Source organism: Moschus berezovskii, chromosome 9 (assembly GCF_049115385.1).
Source record: "Moschus berezovskii isolate FMDL1 chromosome 9, NW_MosBer_1.0, whole genome shotgun sequence".
Classification (NCBI taxonomy): Eukaryota; Metazoa; Chordata; class Mammalia; order Artiodactyla; family Moschidae; genus Moschus; species Moschus berezovskii.
Window position 1 is genome coordinate 532,837 of NC_142468.1, and position 23,643 is coordinate 556,479.

General features: G+C 36.7%; 1 protein-coding gene across 3 annotated transcripts in view; it reads right to left on the minus strand.

Moving 5' to 3' along the window:
* The window catches only part of CTDSPL2 (CTD small phosphatase like 2), a 77,548-nt gene that overhangs the window by 7,554 nt on the left and 46,351 nt on the right, over window positions 1–23,643 (minus strand). For all 3 annotated transcript variants that reach the window (XR_008687260.2, XM_055436241.2, XM_055436240.2), the window contains exons 5-11: window positions 20,074–20,289; window positions 16,585–16,663; window positions 15,979–16,090; window positions 13,521–13,607; window positions 3,519–3,581; window positions 3,335–3,414; window positions 44–170 (exon numbers count right to left, since the gene is read on the minus strand). Coding sequence is in view for 2 of the 3 variants with exons in the window: in XM_055436241.2 (XP_055292216.1) it covers window positions 44–170; window positions 3,335–3,414; window positions 3,519–3,581; window positions 13,521–13,607; window positions 15,979–16,090; window positions 16,585–16,663; window positions 20,074–20,289 (764 nt within the window). In the remaining variant the exon portion in view is untranslated. The remainder of the gene's footprint in view (window positions 1–43; window positions 171–3,334; window positions 3,415–3,518; window positions 3,582–13,520; window positions 13,608–15,978; window positions 16,091–16,584; window positions 16,664–20,073; window positions 20,290–23,643) is intronic.

Here is a 23,643-nt window from a genome sequence, read left to right on the forward strand (position 1 = left end):
TTGGCAGCATTCGTTTGAGTCTGTTTAGCAGCCTTCTTCCTACCTGATATGCAAAGGCTTGCGGTGAGTTGTCAATTATTATAGTTTTTGAAAGATCTCTTCCAAGGATATTTAAGTCCTTTATATAGTTTCCTTGTACACAAACACAATGTTCACGGAAAAGCCGGTGCCTAAACATAAAAGTAAAAACAAATTAACTAAAACACAATATATCTGTAAAAAGCACAACACATACTGAAACATATATACAATACACATACCACAGGCTTTACAGTTTAAGCCTGATCATTTTCTCTCACAAAGGAAATTCAATTACAAGTGTGGGCCTAGGCTTCGGGCTACGGTCTTATAAAAATTCTTAGCAATTATTGAAACCTTACAACCAAATATTACCATGTCTTAAAGAACTTTGGTTTATCCCAAAATGTTATATTAAATGATAAAGAGGGATGAAAAACTCTGTAAATTGTTTTTGTAATTTATTTACCCCGGAGAGCTCAGTTCAGATGCAGCATCTGGTTGTCATCGAGGTCCTGCTTTTTAACCAATTTTCCAGATGGTTGACTGAGGTACAAGGCGGTCAGGGGACCTGCCCGAGTCACACAGTAAGTCAGCGGTTAGCCCCGCAGTGGGACCCAGGGTCCTCCTGGCTCCCAGGCCTGTGCTCTAACCAGAAGACCACACAGCCTCCCTATCCCTGCACATGCCAGAATAGAAAACATAAGAAGGAATGCTTCCGTGTTGGCATTAAAAAAGAAGTTCTTAGTTTCGCTTATAGATTTTGAGGAAAGGTGCAGAGGCCAAAACATTCCATCATTTCAACTTTGCCCAAACACCCGTGCTTTAACTGTATGTGTGATCATTTGAAAAAACAAGGATTGAATGAAAGGATGAATTCGGATTTAAGTGTCACAAAATTGATCTTTCACCACTGAAAACTGCAAAACGCTATATCATTTTAAAAGGAAAGCTATTAAGTTTTGTAACATTTATATACTTGTAATAGTTATTTAATCTCTATTTAGCACTCAAAATATATTAGGCTTCTGAATATTACTAATAACTGGTACATATCATCTTGAAACACTACTTGCATACATTAATAATTTGGTAGTTTGGCTTCCTTGTGTCTTAATCCCACTATACAATTTTTCAGGAGCTAGGGCTTACACATTCATAATATTTTTAATTCTCCGATTTTAAGAAAGGGGCATTTTCTACCAACAAAATCTGTCATAGGTCTAAGAACAACCAGTAACTGGTATTTTAATCAGTGCCAATGGTGATGGAAAAGAGGAAGAAACTTAAAACCAGACAGAACGTAATAGTATAAACAGTTTTTTCTAATGATCATCTATGTCTGAAAGGTTTAAAGACAGTCCTACTTTGAAAATATAAGGCTAGACGAAAGAATTTAAGTCCTGCTTGGACCTAAATAAGATTCTACATTTTATCTGTATAAACATCCAGACACAAGGAAATTGGAGGCAGGTACAGTGGGTGCCTGCAAGTCACCCTGACAACCTCTCCAATAGCAACAACTCACCAGACACAGGGGGCAGCTAGCTGAGTATGTATATGGAGACTGATGATTATTTTAATTCAATTATAAACTCCTTCCAGTTAGCAGGAATCTGAGGGTTCAGTTCAGTTCAGTCGCTCAGTCGTGTCCGACTCTTTGCAACCCCATGAATCACAGCACGCCAGGCCTCCCTGTCCATCACCGACTCCCGGAGCTCACTCAAACTCATGTCCACAGAGTCAGTGATGCCATCCAGCCATCTCATTCTCTGTCGTCCCTGTTTCCTCCCACCCCCAATCCCTCCCAGCATCAGACTCTTTTCCAGTGAGTCAACTCGTCGCATGAGGTGGCCAAAGTATTGGAGGGTTAGTAGCATGTATTTGCAATTTTAAAAAGAAACTACTTTTGCTAGTCATCGAATTAGCATTCAGATTCATGGGATTTTCTGAATCGACCTTGTCACCAACACAGATGATGCCCTATAGCACTCTTAGTGCAGTCAATACACAGTTCAAGAAGTTTTTCCTGTTTTAAGTTTTTCAAAATACAACTTGATGAAACAAATTTTATAAAACTAGTTTAAAAGAGGGCTTTGAACTTGTAACGTTACAACTGCATGACTATGATTTGTCCCCTAGTAAAATGAAAGCTCTGAAAGGGAAGGGCTTATGTTGCTCACCACTGTTCCCTGGAACATTGGAGGTGCTAAATAGAAATCTTCAGAATGAGTGAAGTCATCAGAGCAAAATCACTTGTATGCTTTTATTATCAGGTAAAATGAGCATAAATTATAATATACTTTTATGAAAATAAAATACCATTTTCATTTGTGTGTCTGAAGCTTGCTTACATGGAAGATAAAATAGAAACTGACTAAACCATAAATTTTGATCCTTTCAATTAAAAAAAAAAAAAGAGGGAAGAATCTCCTAAATGTGGACATTAGGAAAAGCCTTTCACTATAGTTTAAACCACTCAATAATAAAGGTACTATTAACAGTAGAAATTAAGTTTAGGATTTTTTACTAAGACAATTTGTGAAGAAATATTCAAGAAAATGAACACCCAGCTACCAAAGCTTTCAGGAGCCTTTTCCTGCATCTCAGCTCTTGATCAAAACTCAAAGATTAACTCCTATGCTTCAGAGGATGCAGCAAGACTGCTGAGTCTTGCTATCTCACTTCAGTTGACAGAAGTAATGAAACTAATTTTCAAATTGTCTTAAATTACTGAAAACACTCCCACCTAACCAGTAATACACTGCATCTGCCGGCTTAGGACACACACACACACGGGGAACTGAGTCCAGATCAGAACAGCCTGAGTGACTAAACCAACTGCAATTTCCGGTTAGACTCATGTAACCTTTTTTTCCCACGGAAGATAAAGTTGCTCTTGGAAAAAACCAAGAGTTTAATTTGATCTTTTGTTAAAATTAACTTTCATTTCTATGTCATTAAAAAGATGACATAACATGCATTATCTCAGAGGCATTAAGTGAAAACATCATGCACAGTGAAAAATTCCACATACCCCCAACTTCCCCCCAATCCCGAAGTGAGGATACAGATGTACAAGTGAATAAACACATTTGATCTTTGTATCCATTAAAGAACGTCTGTCTGGAGTTTAATTAGGAACTCTTTTAAAGAGTTTGGGGGCTTAAAAAAAAAATCACTTATTTTCATCATTTAACACAACAAATCTCTATAACTGCAGCCAACTAAAAATGGCCGTCAAAATTAAATAGAATCATAGTAATTTCATAGTTCAGTGTGACAGACATTTCCACTATTTCTTAATTAAATTTACCTGACCAGTTGCTTTTTAGGGTCTAGTATGTTCAGTAACTTGTCTGCATACACCTTCTTAGAAGCAGTAAAAAGAATGATCTACAAATTCAGGGGAAAAGAAGTAATCATTATACATGATCTAAATATGGGTACTATATTGAATAAAATAAAAATACTTAGATAACTAACTTCAGGATGCTTACCTCATACATCTGAGACATTCGCTCCAGGAACTCCCTGAAGAAGGGTCTTAATCTCACGTAAACCTGAAAACGCACAGAGACACGGTCAGCGGGTAAAGTGCGGAGCAGAGACAGCTTACTGATAAGATACGTTCTGGTTCTGAATATAACTTACAGGTTCACATGAATAAAAACGTTCACTCAGTACCACTTGACCAAATATATTTCACATACCAAAAATCACTTAACACACTCTTTTGGTAGGGTAATAATAATTGCTGGTGATCATTTCACTTTTTAATAGTTAAATAGCAGCATATAATAGACCTTCACGGAATGTAATTTTAATAAACAGTTAAAACTAAGAATGGCAGGTTTCCCTCTGAGATTCTGATCCACCAATCAGCTCCATCTTCCAGCCAGGTAGCATCCATCCAATTATTAGGCAGGCTGTGTGTCCACCTCTAGCTGACCTGTCTCAATGACGTTCCTCAATGATCACTCAGAATTTCTTCTCACTTGCTTAAGAATACCTTTATTTTAAATTTCTATTAAGGTAAATAATGTTTAAGAAGGAGATGTCTGGTTTGGTGGGTTTAACTAACGAGAATTTTTCAGAAATCAAGCCTGTTCTTTCTACACTCACTGATTCAGATGTGGCATCTAAATTAGCACTACTGGGCTACTTGAGATCGAAAATACAGTAATCGAACACACCAGTTATCAAAATCAACTGACAGTATCAGGGAAGGCTGCAGTAACCAAAGAACGGACTCCAAATACATTATTCTCTTATTTCTGTCTGTCTTTCTTCCTGTATTCAAAGCAGCTCTTGTAATATGCTCAAGAAGCACAGAAATATAAGTCATGAACAACCACTGAAAACTGATTTACAAAAGACTTTAACTCCTTTAAATTATATTTATTTTGTGACAAAAAATTTTTTAAAAAGAAAACTTTGTACTTCACTCAAAGGTGATTATTAAAGTAAAAAAGCATAGTTTTCATCTATGTACCAGATTCACTTGATTCAGATTTTTTTTTAAAGTTGTGGTGGCAACAAATTCAAAATTTAGGCTTCGTCGTACTTAATTGTGTCATCAGTACACATCTAAACAAAAATCATCTTATGATAAAAATCTAGTTCTGGGAATGTTTCAGAGCAGAACAGGGAAATCAGGCAAAGGATTTTAGAAGGAGGGGACTAGGTACTAACAGTCTTTGTAATTTCTAAAGCCCAAACAGTGTAAGAGAAAGCCAAATATATAGTAAGTATATGATAAAAATCTGTTAAATAAACTGAATTTAATAATAAACAGATTTAGGCAAATAAATAAAACTGCCTTAAGTTAAGCAATATAAACAAAATCGAGAAGGAAAGGCAAGACCACGTACTCCAGGACAACCACTGAATTTCCTTAAGAAGTGATCACTGTGGAAGACAAACCTCAAACAATTATCAGTACATTAATGATATCGCCCTGTTCCCACCTGCAGGCTAGAATAAGAAGTCAAAGTGTGTGCAGTCACTCAGTAGTGTCTGACCCTTGTGATGCCATGCACTACAGCCCACCAGCCTCCTCTGTCTGTGGAATTCTCCAGCTAAGAATACTGGAGTGGGTTGCAGTTCCCTTCTCCAGGGGATCTCCCAACCCAGGGATTGAACTCATGTCTACTGCACCGCAGGCAGATTCTTTATAGTCTGAGTTACCAGGGGAGCCCAGCATAATCAAGATTTACTCACTTCTAATCCTATTATAAGGCAGTTGATCTCAGTAGCTTTGACTAATCAAAAATGAAGTAAGTCACACACTCCCACCACTAGCAAATAACAAAATCATTAGTATCCAATCCCTATCCTTTAGGATGAGATACAAAATTTTTAATTAGATTTGTGCTTCTAGTTAATTTTAACATTTGCATCCTAAAATATTTGGTATAGTTTGGTAGTTTTCAACACACCTTATTTGATAATCCAAATAACTGACAGATTTAGATATATTACTACCTTAACTGACAAAATCAAGTTTTATTCATTATAGAACACTTCAAAATATATTTGTAATGGTTAAGGAAAAAACTATCAATTCAGTCAATACTTTTTTTCAGTCAACCTTATCTCATGGAAGATGATAAACCATGAACCATCAGAGCCCTCTGTCTGCAGCTAAGAAGCAGTTAAATGCATTTAACAACCAAAAATACTTCATTTCTGCATGTGTATAAATGCTTCCATTTACTTTTAATATCCCTATCACTTGCTCATACTGTAAATTAAAATAAGCAGGGCCTCTACAATTTGGGGTTTGTCTCCTCTGAAACCTAAAATACTTCCACTGAAGAGGAATACTTCTATTTAAACAGTATTAATTAGTTCAGTTCAGTCGCTCAGTCGTGTCCGACTCTTTGCGACCCCATGAATCACAGCACGCCGGGCCTCCTTGTCCATACCTAAGCATAACAAGTGGAACACTGTACAAAGGGGACATTTTCCAACTTCTTACACTTCTGGATCAGGTAAAAACTGTGACTTCATTATGACTCTACTACTTTGACTATACTTAAAAATGTAAAACGCATGTTAAAATCCGACATTCCTTTCGTATGTGCCTGTTTCCTGGGGATGAAAGGCAGCAGTGAGACAGGAAACAGAGCGCTGGAGCGTTTTCTTACCCTGAGAACAGAGGCTGTTCACTGTAAGCGTGGCAACGCTCAGAACAGACGCACTGTTCGAAACGCAGGAATGTGTTTCAGGATTAAAAGACATAAGCAGAAAGTGAGACAAGTAGGGGAAAAAGTGTCGAAAGGTACCCAGCAACAGCAAGCAGGGATGGGACTGCAACCATGTGAGGTTCTGTCATTTGCTGAAAAGGCAAAATCTCAGAAAGAAAAATAGAAATAGAGTCACAAGGCCAGCAGGATCTAAGTCATTTGGATGGATATACTGAAGCAGAAATATACGGAAGTCAAAAAGCACTAAGCACCATCCAGCAGGAAATAAGAACAGCTGGAAGGGATGCACAATGCAACGGGACTGCAACCGCTCACCATGTTAGGTCAGAGAGACACAGCCACACAGACACGCGCAGACGTGCCTCCAAACGCTTCAAAATCGACTCCACAGTTGCCCTTTGCTTCTCCTAACCGTCTCACAACAAAGAATCCCATCCCGAGTTACTTACTTCCTATTTTCTACATTCTTTCACTACTGAGAATTTCAGAAATCATCCTCCTTTACACTTGCAACGCTTCAAAATCATTTAGTCACTCAAATGTAAGACTAGGCCGTAAGTTTCATTTCAGGCTGGTGTATATATGCTCCTTTAACTATACAGCAATTATTCTAGGTACAGAACAAATAGTTTTAATCACTAAATCAAATATATTTTGAAAAAGTCAGTCTTAATGCATAATGCTATAATAATGAACAATTATTATATAAGAACACCATACACAAAGACATGTCTTAAATAAGACTGCCTACTACCCAAAGATGATCATGCTATGAAATGTTTATTATGTAAAACTTTTGTACATTTCATACTCATGACTCAATTTATTCTGGAATTGGAAGTTTGTACCTCTTAATTCCCCTCACTTGTTTCATTGTATGTTCACGCTGTAAACTTTTAAAACAAAATCTACTAGAATAATATCTGTAAAAATAGTGATAGCTAATCTTGTGTAATATATTGTGAACTGATTTTACCAAAACTTAGATGATATCTGACAGTCAGCCTGTACTTTCTTTAGTACTAAGACAAGAGAATGTTCTGTAACTGTGCATATAAAATGATGCTCATAGGTTATAAATGGTAAACAGAACTAGATTTAATAAAAAGTCATTAAAATAGCTATCCAGTTACAAATTGACTATATTTTGTGAAAGTCTGTCTAAATTCAAATCCATGTCGAAGTATGCAATGTCAGTTATATATACTGATTTCTGTAACTAAACCATTATCCTAGTTATCTAGGTGACTTTATGAGCATGACCAAAAAAAGCGAGGGGACACCCAACAATCTCAATTTGCAGGCAAAACTGGAAAAAAAATTCTTACATGTAGACCTTTTTAGGAAAAATACTTCTAGTTTTAAGCACAGACAATATGACCCTAACATTTCTTTAAAAAGTATCTTTTAATATTTTTTCCATGAAATCCTTTGAACTTATTGCTACACTGTTGCAGGAAGGAAAAGAAAAGATCAAAGTTGGTGTATTCACCCACTTATGAGTATGGCGCCTTTAAATAAAAGAGGATTGGTGGGTGCGCCCTGTTTAATCAGCAGTAAGGATTTAAAACAACAGAAAACCAAGAACACTGAAGAATGTGAAGAGTATCAGCACACAAATCAGTATATACCACAGGTATATAAGAGGCTCTGCCAGTGGTTTTTAACCCTTCTGTACACCTCAGTTTGTTCACCTATAAAATGGGTACAATAACAGTACCCACATAAAGTTACTGTAGCAAATAATACATATAAAGCACCCAGAACACTACCAGCACATCAAAACCCTCAACAGCAATTATTACTATCCATGTGATTATTTAAAAGTCATCAGCCATAAGAAGAATACCTGGAAAGAGTAGGAATTTATGGGGGTAGGACTGGCAACCACAACTCAAAGAGAAAGGTCTATCTTTACTTGCAAAAGAGGTAAAGTAAGTCAACGGATTACTTATTTAACTTGGTTAACATTGTCTTTGCATCAATACCAGATCATAGAGACAAAACCCAAATCTTTTCTATAGAAAAGTTGCTCAGATATGCCCTGTGGAGACCTCAACTTCATAATCCATGGATGATTTTACAAGTCATCTTTTGCTTCACACAGTTTCAATAAAAGGCAGATTGCTGCTGGGGATAGTATCTGTAGGTGGATCAATCTGAGAATGAATAGGTAAATACTGAAACATCATAACCAATACAAATGAAACTCTTAAACTAAAACCTTCTGTAAAACCTTACACTGCATTAAATAAATTTGAAAAGATATTTTCTTATGGAGTCCAAATGGGATAAAATGTTTCATGTATTCATACAGAAGCTATATTAAAAATTAGCCATGAAGCATACTTTTCAAGTCATGGCCATTTACATATCTATATACACACACACACAATTTTTCAATTTGAGTATGTATGTACACATATTTGTGTATGTATATACATACATATAAGGTTTAATGTGTTTCTTAAAATCAAGTTTACTGACTTTAAAAGCAAAAAAAAAAAAAACAAAACCCCAAAAGCCCACAAAGCCTTCAAAACCAAATTCTAAATTCTTAAGTTTCAAATTTAATACGTTAATTTTAGTCAACTGTCACCTCTCCTAAAGTTGCAAAATATTTTCAGCTACTGAACAAGAATCTTCTGTGTATTTTTAAATGAACTACTTCTAATTTTAAGATACATTTATAAGGAATACAAAAGCCAGGATGAAAAAATTAGTACCGATGACTAATTATACTTACTAATAAGGATGGAAAAATTATTTTAAATGCTGACTTACAACTAATTATCAAAAACATTATTCCCTATCAGATATAAAATATTACTTTCATCCTCAGTACTGTGTCCATGGCCCCAGATGTTTTAAGGAACAAATATACATACTACTTTTAGATAATAAAATTATGCTTTATGAATGTCAAAACAAAATACCTCCTGTTTAGTACCAATTTAAGTCAGATCATGAGGGGAGGAAAAGCTTGATTAAGTATCTACTAAGAGAACTCTTCATTTAAACAACTGCTTTTTTCCCTCAAGCAAAAATGCTGACTTTTCTAGGAAGGATTGCAGAAAAGAGACAGATGCCACCGACCTTCTATTTTTCTGTAGTATAAAATATTTGAAATCCTTACAAAAATTATCCTAGGCTGCAAGCCTCCCAGAAAACAAACTATAATAACGAGGAAGAGGCTGAGCTTTGCTAAACATGGGGTTTCCCACCCACCTTTCCCCCCAACTCTTCCCATAAAAGCAACCTCTACTATTAAAACAAAGCATACTTTAGCAAGTAGCTCCCTATAGGATCCTATCTCTCCTTGAGTGCTTACCACAATCTGATTTCTGGACAGCTGACCCAAAGTTTGTTGATTTTACTGATCTTCAGAAAGCCACTGACTGGCTAAAGTCTTATTGGTGAACAGAGTCAAAAATCAGATGCCCCTGCCATACTTTACAGAATGAGGAGTTGGACAACACAGCTACGTTTGGTGGCACTGTGGTGAACCATATGAGGCATCTTCTTTTTGTCTTCAATTAGCCACGTTTGGGCTGGGTAGCTCTATTACATCTTCAAAAAACTGAGCTCCAGTTCTTGATGGAGACAGAGGAAGGTCATTGAGGAGGTGGTTCAGCTCAAGAGCTAAGTGAAAAATCTGTCTTTTGATTCAGTCCTGCTTGTGGATAGAAGTCATCTTCTGGATGGAAGAGGGAGTGAGATGACCTAGAGTCTTGAATTGGTGGATCTGCAGGAACAGAAACTAAATACAGTGGAGACCTCTTAACTGAGTAACACCACGAGATGGATTTCCTGACAATGTGTCAACATAAGCTAAATATAAAAATGAAAACATGTGCATTGGAACTGATCATGCCCTTGTTTTTCCAGATATCAAATGCATCTGTACCATTCTACAAATAAATATGCTTTCCAGTATCTAACTGTAAAACAATTCATGGAAAAACTACCAATTAAGTGAAAAGAAAAAAAACATTCAAACAAAAAAATACATCTACTTAGCCTTACTGAATGCCACACCCTCACTTTAAACAAACCCAGTTACTCTTTCAAATGACTTTTTCACAAACTATAATCTATCTAATCTACATAGTGTCAGTGGTAACATACATCAAAATTTTCATTTGAGTTTTCAGGTTTATCCCCTAGAGAAATGGAAATTTAAATACACTCAAGGTACTAAATTGAGGCTTGAATAATCTCTCTCTTCATTATTCTAAGTCTTGCATTAACTAAGCCGATCCCTACTTATCAATCAAAAGAAGTAAGGCAATCTTTAAAACGTTGAGTAGTGACCACCTTAAAATTTCCCTCAAACTTTCATCTGCAAAAACCTTAGAAAGTCCATAATCAGGGTATAGTGGATCTAATTCTAAATCTCTATATGTATTAACAAGAGTTTTGATGAACATTTGATTACTTACTTCCATTTAGAATTTGAATATGTAAATTTACTGCATATACTCTCATAATTATTAGACCAAGGGTCAGCAAACAATGGCCTTTGAGCCAAATCCAGATCATCACTTATTTTTGTTAAGTAAAGCTTTACTGGGATGCAGTCAGGCTTATTCCTTATGTGCTATCTATGACTACTTTCATGCTACAATGGCAGAAAAAGGACTTGTAACACAGACTGCAGAACCTCAAATAACAACTGGCCTTTATAGGAAAAAGTCTGCCAACTCCTGATACAGACAATTATTAAAGTATACAGAAGACAAATTACATTTTAAATTGTTTTGAAAGAGAACAGTAAACAGAATTAAAATTAGATATAGTTCTACCTCAACAAACTTACCATAAAAAGAAAGCAAAAGTAACAGAAGTCCCAAGAGGACACTTTATCTGGCTTTAATTCAGATGAAGAATTCTGATCCTATCTTAACATTACCATTTTATTTTAAAGCATATTTACGGAAATGTTATGGAATGGACATATCCAAGAGTACACAGATAAATGCCATGAAACTGTTCCCTTAAAAATGGTTAATTTTATGTTGTGAATTTAAATCTCAACCAATCATTTTTTTAAGAGTATATACAGTCTTTTACAGATGTCTACCTTTAAGTGGGCCACATTACACTGTAGTTGTTAAACATTTAAGTTACATCTTACCTAATAATGTGGTTTCTCCAAAATCTCTTAGATCATCCCAGACCCTTGTGTATATTTCTTCTTTGCCAGTAGATGGAGACAACACCACTGAAAGTTTAAAAGACATCATTCCCTGTTTAGGGGAGCTTGCTGGTCTGAAACCTGGGGGAACCCTAACCTAAGATTTCTGCAAAGTTACTTTTAAAAAGTAGACAGAATGGCTATGCCAACATCAGAAATCTAATACTAACTGTGGACATCCTCAACCACTTACTGAAAGGGAACTAAATTCTGTACATGATGTAGTAACTAAATCATATTAAAATGCAGTCATCTCTGTAACTTAGATTCAAACATCCTGCTCATTCTTCCCGACTTAGGCTAGACCACTTAGTTTTCCTGTTTCAGAAAGTGGAACTCAGAAATATAAGAAAGAGTTCTTTGAATTCCACAGAGGCAGATGCAGTACATATGAAGATTATTTTTAAAGTATTATATGAACTGCTAAGAGCCTTTTATTCAAAATAAGACAACTATCCGAATCCACATGAAATAATAAGGATTTTACACAGAAGAGAACTAAAGAAATGGTGAAAGCAGTAAGAAAAAAATTCAACTTTATGGTCACACTGAAAAGAAATCCTCATGAAAGGAAAATCAAACTTATCCACTCTCCAAGTTTTTTATTTCACTACTAAAAATTATGGAAACAAACAAACCAACTGTAAGAAATAAATTTCAAATCTGGAAAGCTTAAGAAACACATCAAAGTAATTATTTGTATTTTTCAGTAATAGCTTTCTTTTCCAAACTCAATCAAAGCTTGAAAGCCATTGTTTTTAAGGGCAATTTTGAACATAAAAATAAGGTTATCAAGCTAAAAAGAGAACATATTGCTATACTATTTATATTTGCCACAAGATTCCTGTCTTTGAAGTACACTGAACAAGAACAACCTATTTGGCAGAAAAAGTCTTAAGAAAAAGATTTACCTTAAATAACATCCAGTTATTAAAAATCTTAAAATTCCTTATTTTTATGTATATTTTGTTCATCCTCTGATCATATATCAGAACTAAAATCAGTTTACATCAAAGGGAAATAAATACAGTATCCACGTATTACCAAACCTACAATTCCTTTCTAGGTTTAACTAGAACTGACAATAACTGCTTAAATAACTAATTTAACTAATGATCAGGTAGGTAAAGTAGATCCTGAACCACAAACTAACTCTAAAATCTTATGATTCCTAAGATCTAATAACTATCACATGTCAAGAGTTCTACACCAGTATTCTGCCTACTGAGCGCATAGAATCAGCCATAATCACCTCTTCACCACTCCACGGCAACTGTGCTGTGACTCTACTCAGTTAGCCCTCGGGTGGGCTTCTATCTGACAAACAACAAAGGTTTGGACCCTTTGCCAACCTTTCAAAAACTGGGATACAAGGCAATGCTAGTAACAACGTCCATGACAGAAAGGCACTTTGTAGTTTTCAAAATGTATTCACACATATTAATTCAAATTTTATGATAGGAAAATCTCAAACAAAGTAAGAACTACAGTCAACAAATAATTCGCAGTGATATTTGTAACTGATATTTGTATTTTGCACTGTTCCCTGTCCATCAACACAAATGAGGGAGATACATTCTAATTTTTTAAAGTAAAAGCAGAGTAACTAGGAGAAACTAGAAGAGTGTTAAAGTAACTAGAAGAGTGTCCTGGAATTCTGAATTAAAATAAACTAGATTTACTACACTGCAACCTACAGACCATATTACTACAAAAGGGAATAAAAATGACCAACAAGGGAGCTTTCTTCACATGAACTGCGTTTGGAAAAGCGACAATAGTGCCAGACGTCAGCCTGGCCGAGCCCTCGGGGGCCTAAGGCGTCAGCGTGCCTGCCTCCACCTGCTGGCAAACAGGTTATAAAATCAGATCAATAGGCAGAAAAAGTTCACGTTTCTGGTAACAATGTTTAAATGTAGTCCTTTAGCACGATGCTACCTTGTGTTACTAAATCATTAAAATAGAGATGAAATCCATTGGGAATAAACACCTTAAACTTTGGCAAGAAAAAAAATAATATATATATATACATACACACACAAAGGATTTCTTCATCTAACAGGCCAAGATTCAAGTTAAAAAGTTTTAATTACCTGATAAATGACATCTTGGAAAAGGACTGGAAAAGTAAGTGCTGCATCTTCTAGTTCATTTAAACTACAGTGCACTAGTGTTTCATCCTTAAAATAAAAAGCACATATTGAATGAGCTGAGATACTGAGATAGTTCAAATGATAATTGTATGTATTCATCATCAGCAAAAACGTTTACTAAAGCACCCTGTAATACATGAATTTTCTATTTATAATACCTTACTGTGCGTGCATGGTAATAGTAATCGGGGACAGAATTTTCTGTCATTGGTTCTCAGGTGGTGGCCACTGGGACAGCATGTAGCATCGGCATTATTTGGGAACTACCAGTGAGAAATGAAAACTCTCCAGCTCTTCTGATAACTCAAATCAGCAAGGAGCAGAGAATGGAGCTCAGCAATCTATGCTCCAGTGAGTCTTTCAGGGTTAGGGTGATTGGGCGAATCTGAGAATCACTGTTCTGAGCCCTGCAGTTGCCCACTTTCTGTTAAACCACATATATACCTTCTTCTTGTTTTCACAATTCAGCAATAGAAGTTTAGCATCTGATTATTTAAAAATATATATCTTTTACTCATATATAGCTCCTTATCTGTAAACTGCTGCTGCTGCTGCTAAGTCACTTCAGTCGTGTCCGACTCTGTGTGACTCCATAGACGGAAGCCCACCAGGCTCCCCCGTCCCTGGGATTCTCCAGGCAGGAACACTGGAGTGGGTTGCCATTTCCTTCTCCAATGTGTGAAAGTGGAAAGTGAAAAGTGAAAGTGAAGTCGCTCAGTCGTGTCCGACCCTTAGCGACCCCACGGACTGCAGCCTACCAGACTCCTCCATCCATGGGATTTTCTAGGCAAGAGTACTAAGTTAGCGTTAATCAAGACTTCTCATCTTTGATTACCAAACCCTCTTTTCTCATTGTGAGGAAAGGAACGTGAGGATCATTCACCTAACGTATGTGCAAATATCTGTATTTCTCAAATCCTGAAGGAAAAACAAGAAGGCTTCCATTTGCATAAAGTGACAACACTTTATGCTTCAAATGAATTAAAATGAAATGCAAATGCTCACATCTTATGATTCCACATTTTATTAGCTGCAGTGTTTCTTTTAATCTAAAGTTAAACTCGGTGGAGGCAAAAAGCAAAAAATACTCTAGATATGCCTCATTTTCTTTTCATGGCATATCAGAGTACACAAATTAAGATATTCTCTTAGTATCTTTTAAATCTTAGTATCTTTTAAAAAGGTATTCTCTTTCCTATAATTGAATTGTAACTAATTCTACTACTTCTTCATCTATAGCCAAATTTTGACCATTCTTCTTTATATACTTCTGTAAAATTACTCATTTATGCTCACCAATTCTTATCTTTCCTTCTCTTTTTACCCTTCATATTGGTTTAAAAATTTTACGGCCAAGCTTGCTATCATGATATCAACTACTAACATAAAAATCTAGCGAAATCATTTTCAGTTTCTCCACTAACTTGCGCATCAAATCTTATTTACTCATAATCAGTTTCAATATTTTTCTTTCTTTTTTCCTACTTAATTCTCTAATACACATTAAATACTTAGGACTTCTGGATACCTAGCTTCTATCTCTTTGGCTAGGCAAAAGCTAAGGTGCTGAACTCTCAGAACTATCCATGCTAGTTAAGATTTAAAAGAATAACCTTTTCCTAAGATAAGACAAAAATTAATGAGAACTAAACTACATCTCCAATTATAGGTTACTGTAACAAAGGCTAAATAGTAAAATGTTTTCCAATATTACATAATAAATTACATTTTTGCTAATATCAAGAAATTGCTGGTAGATGTAAATAATGGTGACTATATATTAAATTTGGTTAGGAAAAGGTAAGAGATTCAGTTTTCAAAACTCTCCTGGTACCCTAAAATATAAATTTAAAATCACACCAAGAAAGCATACGAAAGGTCTTATTAGTAGACACTAACAAGTCATGCTTTTGAACATGCTCTATGGAGCTCTATAGTCATGCTCTATTAATACAATTATTGGTATTACACAGGAGTGTGGCCGTGCATAAGGTAAACTCATCAAGACCCAGGTGTTCAGGGGAACATGACTGGATTCCCTAGGCTGAAGTCCAGGCATAAAATTATAATTAACTGGGAGATTAAAAAACAAAACAAAAGGTATAGGAGTGTTGGAAAAATAACTGAATTTAAATAGCAAAGTAGCAATGGGCTGGGGACAGAAAAAAAGAAGCCTAATTTATTTTCAAAAGGTACTGGATACCAATGCAATGGGAGGCCCTGGCATTAGACGGTGCTTAAAATAAAAACATTTCAGAACACTTAAGACGTGTTATTACAGTAAATGTATGTGTAAGGCTATTCACTCTCTTGTACTCTTTTAGTTATTTTGGGCTAGTATTTTTTAAAAAGAATCTAACTTCTTTATTTTTCCTAACTCTAGAAACAATACACTTACCAAGTCTAAAACTAGGGAGAACTCTGGTGTGCTTCTTGTCTTCAACGGAAGAGCGGGTTTCCGATTTAGTTGTTCTTCTGTCAGTGGTGGAACATGTTTGATGAAATAATAGCTATAAATCAAATTTTAAGAAAATTTCAACATTTCTATTTTCTGTAAATGTAAAACATCTTACTAAACTCAGCCCATCTTTAAGTTTTTAATTAAATAATGTATATTTAATCTAGTTCGGTTCCGTTCCGTCACTCAGTCGTGTCCGACTCTATGTGACCACGTGGACTGTAGCCTACCAGGCTTCTTCGTCCATGGGATTCTCCAGGCAAGAATACTGGAGTGGGTTACCGTTTCCTTCTCCAGGGGAATCTTCCCGACCCAGGGATCGAACCCGGGTCTCCCGCATTGGAGGCAAATGCTTTAACCTCTGAGCCACCAGGGAAGCCACAATTATAAAACATGTAAGTAAAACTGAGAACTAGTATCTCAGTAACTCAGTAAAAGTATTAATACCTACAGGTAAGATGCTCCTTGCACTATACCATTTGGCCACCCTTGTACACATGTACTTTCTTTCTGTCCCAAGAGGGAAAGGAAAAAATAAAAACTCACGGGTCAAATACTTCCCAGTCTTCTTCATAGGTGGCCTCTGCGTGGGCGGATGAATATCCACTATCTGGTGTTACTGGTGCTATTTAATAAAGTGAAAAAGAAAATGTTGCTTTTACTCAATGCTTCCATGGAGTATACATATTTACTGCTTTTATTAACATTGTCCTGAAGCCCTGTGAATTTTAGGTTAAAGATAAGACAGAAATAATTTGTAAACAGTATTTAAAACTAACTTTATTAACACAGAGATCTAACTCTGGATCCAAAGGAAAAAAATACCATTACAGACAAAGTGGCAAGCTGTATCATGGCTGACAAAATTTAAATCCCTAACAACTAAGAGAAAATTTACTACTTATTATAAGGAAAATACACTCCACAAAATTTCCATTTCTAACTGATGTTTGTATGTATAAGAAACATTTCATAGTGCTCTTACAGCAGTAATCCTGCACAAAGTGCACTATACATACAGGCAGTCAATATATATGCTGGGACTTTCCTGGTGGGGCAGGGGTTAAGAATCTGCTTTTCAATGCAGGAAATGTAGGTTCAATCCCTGGTCAGGGAACTAACATCTTGCAACTATTAAGCCTGTGCACCGCAACTAAGAACTGACACAGCCAAAAATTAAACATTAATATGTGTGTGTGCTGAAAAAAGACTCGAAGGTAGTTTCAACTTAAGATTCATAAACAGTCTTTAAAGGGGTCCACAAATCCCTAAAGACTTACAGGCTCTCAAGGTTGTCTATAATCTTGAAAGTTAAGAAATGATGCTCTACATAGAAATCAGTGCTTTAGATGACCCATTATTTTACTTCTCACTTACAAGTAATTTAAAAATAATCAAGAAAAAATTCTATATTCCACGACACACCGTCCCTTTTAAATTTGAGCCAAAATTCAATCAATTGATAGAGCTTCAGAAATTATGTTGAGAATTTTCTAATATTTCGGAGAAGGCAATGGCAAGCCACTCTAGTACTCTTGCCTAGAAAATCCCATGGATGGAGGAGCCTGGTGGGCTGCAGTCCGTGGGGTCGCTACGAGTCAGACATGACTGAGCGACTTCACTTTCACTTTTCACTTTCACACATTGGAGAAGGAAATGGCAACCCACTCCAGTGTTCTTGCCTGGAGAATCCCAGGGACGGGCGAGCCTGGTGGGCTGCCATCTATGGGGTCGCACAGAGTCGGACACGACAGAAGTGACTTAGCAGCAGCAGCAGCAGCAGCAGCAAACAGGTAATGTCTCAGAGCTGACAGTTTAAGGTGGGCTAGCCTGGATGTCTGTGTTTCCCCAACATTCATGTGCTGACTGAATTCTCAACTGATGGTGTCTACAGACAGTCTTTGGGGAGTCACTAGGTGATGAGAGTGGAGCCCTCATGGATGAGATCAACGGCCTTAAGAGACACCCCAAAGAGCTCACACAGCTTCTGGCAGACGAGGACACACCGAGGAATCAGCTAGCTGTCTATGAACCAGAAAGCAGATCTCCACCAGACACAGAACCTGTTGGGGTTTCGGTCTTAGATTTCCTAAACTACTGAACTATGAGATATATTTGCTGTTTATATGTCACCTAGTCTAATGGTAGTCTGTTCTTACAACAGCCTGAAAGAACTAATGGGCCACAACAGAAATTGCTGCGAGCTATCTACAGGAGTGGAATGGCAGTGGTTGAGTCACTAAGTCGTGTCCGACTCTTGTGACTCCATAGACTGTAGCTCACCAGGCTCCTCTGTCCATGGGATTCTCCAGGGAAGAATACTGGAGCTGTTGTCATCTCCTTCTCCAGGGGATCTTCCCGACCTAGGAATCAACCTGGGTCTCTTGCATCACAGGCAGATTCCTGACCGACTGCGCTATGAGGGAAGCCCCAGGAATGGAATACTGGTGGAGAACAGTCTTTCAGGACAAAATATTACCTTTTTTTTTTTTTTTACTATTTTCATGTATTAATACCTCCTCAGAGTCAATACAGTGTGTATGCTCAATAAATGACAACAGATGCAAGGCAGAATTTTGTTCGTCTCCAACAACTTTATGCCAGTTAATGGTTCACAAGCACAGGGGACAAAAAGAATAACACATCTTCTACCACTTCAGTGCTTCAAGTTCTTGTTACGTGCAGAAAAAGGGGGAGAGGAAGTGTTCACAGTATTTGAACACCTCATGCTAAAGCATTTTTCACATTTCATCTCAATCTCCAAAGCTCTAAGTTATTATTGACATTTTAAAGCTAAGAAAACCATCTGAGAGAGCTCAGGTGATCTAGTCACACAGCTCCGTAAACGGTAGAGCCAGCCTCCTTCCTCTTCTCTTTGACGACCTTCCTGAAGTTGAGGAAGAGCAACACTTTTGTCACTCATACTCATCTTTTAAGATCAGCAGAACTTCCACTTGTTTTCCTCTCCTGATCCTCCCAGAGCAACTGCAATGTGCCACCTCTACATTTTGCTCATTTATTTGTAACAGCACTCATCACACTGTATAGTAATTTTTGTGTATACCTGGCTCATCTATTAAATCATATACTCCTCAGGGTCAATGAGCATATCTTATTCATCTTTATAAACAGTGTCCATCACAAAAAGCAGGTGTTCAATTATACAAGTGCTAGAGGGACAAATAATGAATGAGAGATGGAGTAAATCTTACTTTTCCCCACTAGAAACTGAAGTTTTAGAAATCCCCTCTCCAACACCATAGTTGTCAGGAAAAATAAGTACAAAGGTTAATAAAGAACCACAAAAACATAAAAACATCAAACAAAAAGTCAAGAGCCTTGGCTTCAGTCTTTATCTTATCATTCACAAGCCTGTAACACGGGGGAAAGCAATCAGCATTAAATGACAGGTCAAGAGTAAGTTCATTTACAAGTCTTATCCACCCAGGAATAAATTATATGCATAATTCATGCTGATTTGCTTGTAAGTTCAGTATTATTCTTAAGTTAGGTAATAAATGCTGACCCCACATGTTTCTATAATTCCAACTGGCTCAGGGACCTACAAATTATGGTAGGCCTTTCGAAGGACCCAAATTAGGCTGCGAAGTCTGTGTATACAGAGACCCGAGAAGAGAAGTTTCTTCTGTGGGGACGTCATCCATATATGAAACAAATTTGAAGGTATGAGATTACCTCCACACAGAGACTTCAGATCTTAAGAATGTAAGACTCATGCATTTATAATAAATATGCTCATAAATGTAAGCATATTATTTTGCTAGCTGTGTTAAATTTTTCCAAGTAGTTAGATTGGTACAAATAATTAAACTAGACTAAAATGGTAAAATAACCTTTAAAAACGTCAATTTCAAAATGACTAGATTTGGAAGGAAACGCTTAATTTCCAATTTTAATTTTATTAATTTCAAGAAAGAAAAATTTATGCATTTAGTCTATTTAAGAAAAAATATGAAGTACTTCATTTTTACAAACTATTTATGAAAATGTATAAGAAAAAAATTTTTTTTTCACCTGTAAGGGGTGGTATATCACGATTAACTGTTTCCTCTGCTTCTTCTAAACCATTATTTATTGACGGCCTCACTTGAACTGCTTGATCTGAGTAAGCTGCTCCATTAGCTGATGTAGTAGTACTGGTAGTGATCTCATCCACCTGTTCCATATCAAGCTGCTTTACTATCTCCTCAGCTTCCACAGCCTGTCCTGGGGAATCGGATCCTGATGTTCCTGAAAGTATGATTCAGTGTACATTAATCATTACTTAACAGCTCACAGCGGGAGAAGACAGACAGAGACAAATTTAAAACAAGTAATAAATAAGCTTTAGAGACATAATGCACAGTACAGTGAATACAGACAATATAGTGAATACAGCACTACCAAAATCATCAAACCTGCTAAGAGATTAGAAGTCAATTAATCCAACCACTAAAAAATAAATTATATACCATAATAGCACATGCTAATCATCGTTATGATGATCATAGTTCAGTTCAGTTCAGTTGCTCAGTCGTGTCTGACTCTGCAACCCCATGGACTGCAAAACGCCAGGCCTCCCTGTCCACATCAACTCCCGGAGCTTGCTCAAACTCATGTCCATCGAGTCGGTGATGCCATCCAACCATCTCATCCTCTGTCGTCCCCTTCTCCTCCCACCTTCAATCTTTCCCAACATCAGGGTCTTTCCTAAGGAATCAGTTGTTCGCATCAGGTGGTCAAAGTGCTGGAGCTTCCGCTTCAGCATCAGTCCTTTCAACGAAGATTCAGGACTGATCTCCTTTAGGATGGACTGGTTGGATCTCCTTGCAGTCCAAGGGACTCTCAAGAGTCTTCTCCAACACCATAATTCAAAAGCATCAATTCTTTGGCGCTCAGCTTTATGGTCCAACTCTCACATACATACATGACTACTGGAAAAACCATAGCCTTGACTAGATGGATCTTTATCAGCAAAGTAGTATCTCTGCTTTTTAATATGCTATCTAAGGTTAGTCATAGCTTTTCTTCCAAGGAGCAAGCGTCTTTTAATTTCATAGCTGCAGTCACCATCTGCAGTGATTTTGGAGTCCCCCAAAATAAAGTCTCTCACTGTTTCCATTGTTTCCCCATCTATTTGCCATGAACTGATGGGACCGGATGCCATTGTTAGTTTTTTGAATGTTGAGTTTTAAGCTAGCTGATTGTGTAATCAGCTGATGATCACAGTACAATATATAATCAGATCAACATGTTGTACAACTTGAAATTTTCACAGTTATATGTCAGATATATTTAATAAAAATTCATCAATATTTAGAAAAACTAACGAACAGAAACAAAGCTGAGGACACCATTATTCAGTGTGTCTTCACTAGACATTTCAAACCATAAGGAATAAAGACTATTATAAGCTAGAGTGATATTTGTGAAGTTTTTCTTAAGAGTGTTCAAATAGCTTAGAAATACCCATTTATAGTTAAATGAGTCAATTCAGAACTTTAAAATATTTTTTATTGAGATATAATTAACTGATTTAATACTTTATATAATGAAATATGATTACCAACTGAGCAATATCTAAAAGCTCTATCCTGCACGCAATTATTTCTTTTTTGGGGTGAGAACATTTAAGATCTAGTCTCTTAGCAACTTAGAAGTATCAATATATACTGTTGACTTCTGAACAACATAGGGGCTGGAGGCACTAAACCCCAAGCAGTCAGAAATGTGAGAATAATTTTACATTGAGCCCTCCGCATCCACAGTTCCAAATCCTCAGATTCAACCAACCAGACTGTGTACTACTGTAGTATTTATATTGAAAAAAATCCTTGTGTAAATGGACTTATACAGTTCAAACCCATGTTGTTCAAGGGTCAAGTGTAATACAGTATTGCTGACCACAGAATTTCTTTTCATTAAATTAAGTGTTATTTATTAAATACCTACATGTTGGGCAACACACATACACACTTCTCCTTTATCCTCAAACAGCTTCTGATTTTTTTAAACTAGAGATAGTTCTCTAAAAATGAGTCAACTGTTCCTGTAACCATAAGAACCTTTTTATTCCAAGATACAGGAACAATTTCTCAACAAGATTCCACCTCGTTAACAAAGAAGTCAGTTTCCTCGTTACATTCAGCCGTCACCGAGATGAACCTGCTGCCTAGTCTTTCTCCCACTATGGACTGACCCCAACTCTCCATTTCTTTCTGGAATCCTCCAAATCATCTCTCCATTTTCTTTCTGGAATCCTCCAAATATAACTTTCAACAACAAATCAACCTCCAATAACTCTCAACTTTCTTGCAGAATATTCCTTCTCCCTCCACTGTCTTAATTTCAACCTCTTTCAAAACGTGTCTCTCTTCCTATTACCGTTCCCCGAAAGCTGTTCACTGTCTCAAACCTGTTACTCAATCACAACTCATTTACCTCCACTGCTGCTGCCAGATCACTGGTTTTCCCCTAATGTGTAAAAATGTTTGCTCCTCTGAGGCTGATGTCACCTGACTACACAATTCTCTTATCCCCTCTGCTGTCACCTACCACCTATTGCCAGCATCCTCTTAATTACAGAGCAATTTAACACCTAGATACAAGTTTACCGCTCTGTTAAATGCCTATATAGTTGTTATTACAGGAGATGTCAACAACTCACCCAATAACCAGCCTCAGAGGTCTTGCCCTCTTCAGCTCTATCCACACTCGTTATGCTCTTCAGGAGTTATTACCACGGCCACAGCCTGGACACTGTCATTGAGAAACCATTCCCCTCTGACGCCTAAAATTCAAATAATTAATCTCCTACCACAACCTCCTAATCTTCTAATTAGCGTCTCTCTCATATATTTCTATTACATGTGATCTTCACGTCTGATAAAAGCCAGACTCCTTTCCCCAAACACATCTCTCAGTGGCTTCTTCCCCACCCGCCTCATCTAGTTAGACTTCATGGTGTATCATTTAAACCACTCTCAGGCCAGCAGCCGCAGTGTCCTTGCTTCCTCGTCTTTCCACTGTCATTCACCATAGAAATCCCTCTTGAATCAATCTAACAGATTTCTCAGGCACTAGACCCAGGCTGGGAGAGGCAACAATACAATTATAAATAAATTTTAAAAAGAAACGACTAGGGTATACTGGGTTAAAGTTAAAGGTAGGGCTTTTGCGGGGGTGGTTTTTTTTTTTTGGCTGCACCATGAGGTATGTGGAATTTTAGTTTCCCAACCAGAGATCAAACCCATGTCCTCTGCTTTGGAAGCATGGGATCATACCACTGGACTGCCAGGGAAGTCCCTAAATGTAATTTTTTTGTTTCTAGTCTAAGACTTCACAGTCCTTTAATGTGCTAGTACATTTTTCTGCCCGTACAGTATCTTGATTTTATAGTGTACCATTGGGCCTTTTAAAAATTGCTTTATCATCCAGAAACATAATTCAAATTAGAATTTAAATAATCAGGCAACAAGTATTTAATGGCTATTTCCCATGACCCAAATAATACATCAAACAACATGGTATATGCAAAAATAAAGACACTACCTCTTACCCTCAAATAATTTCATGTATGAAATTAGATACTAATTATCAGGAAAG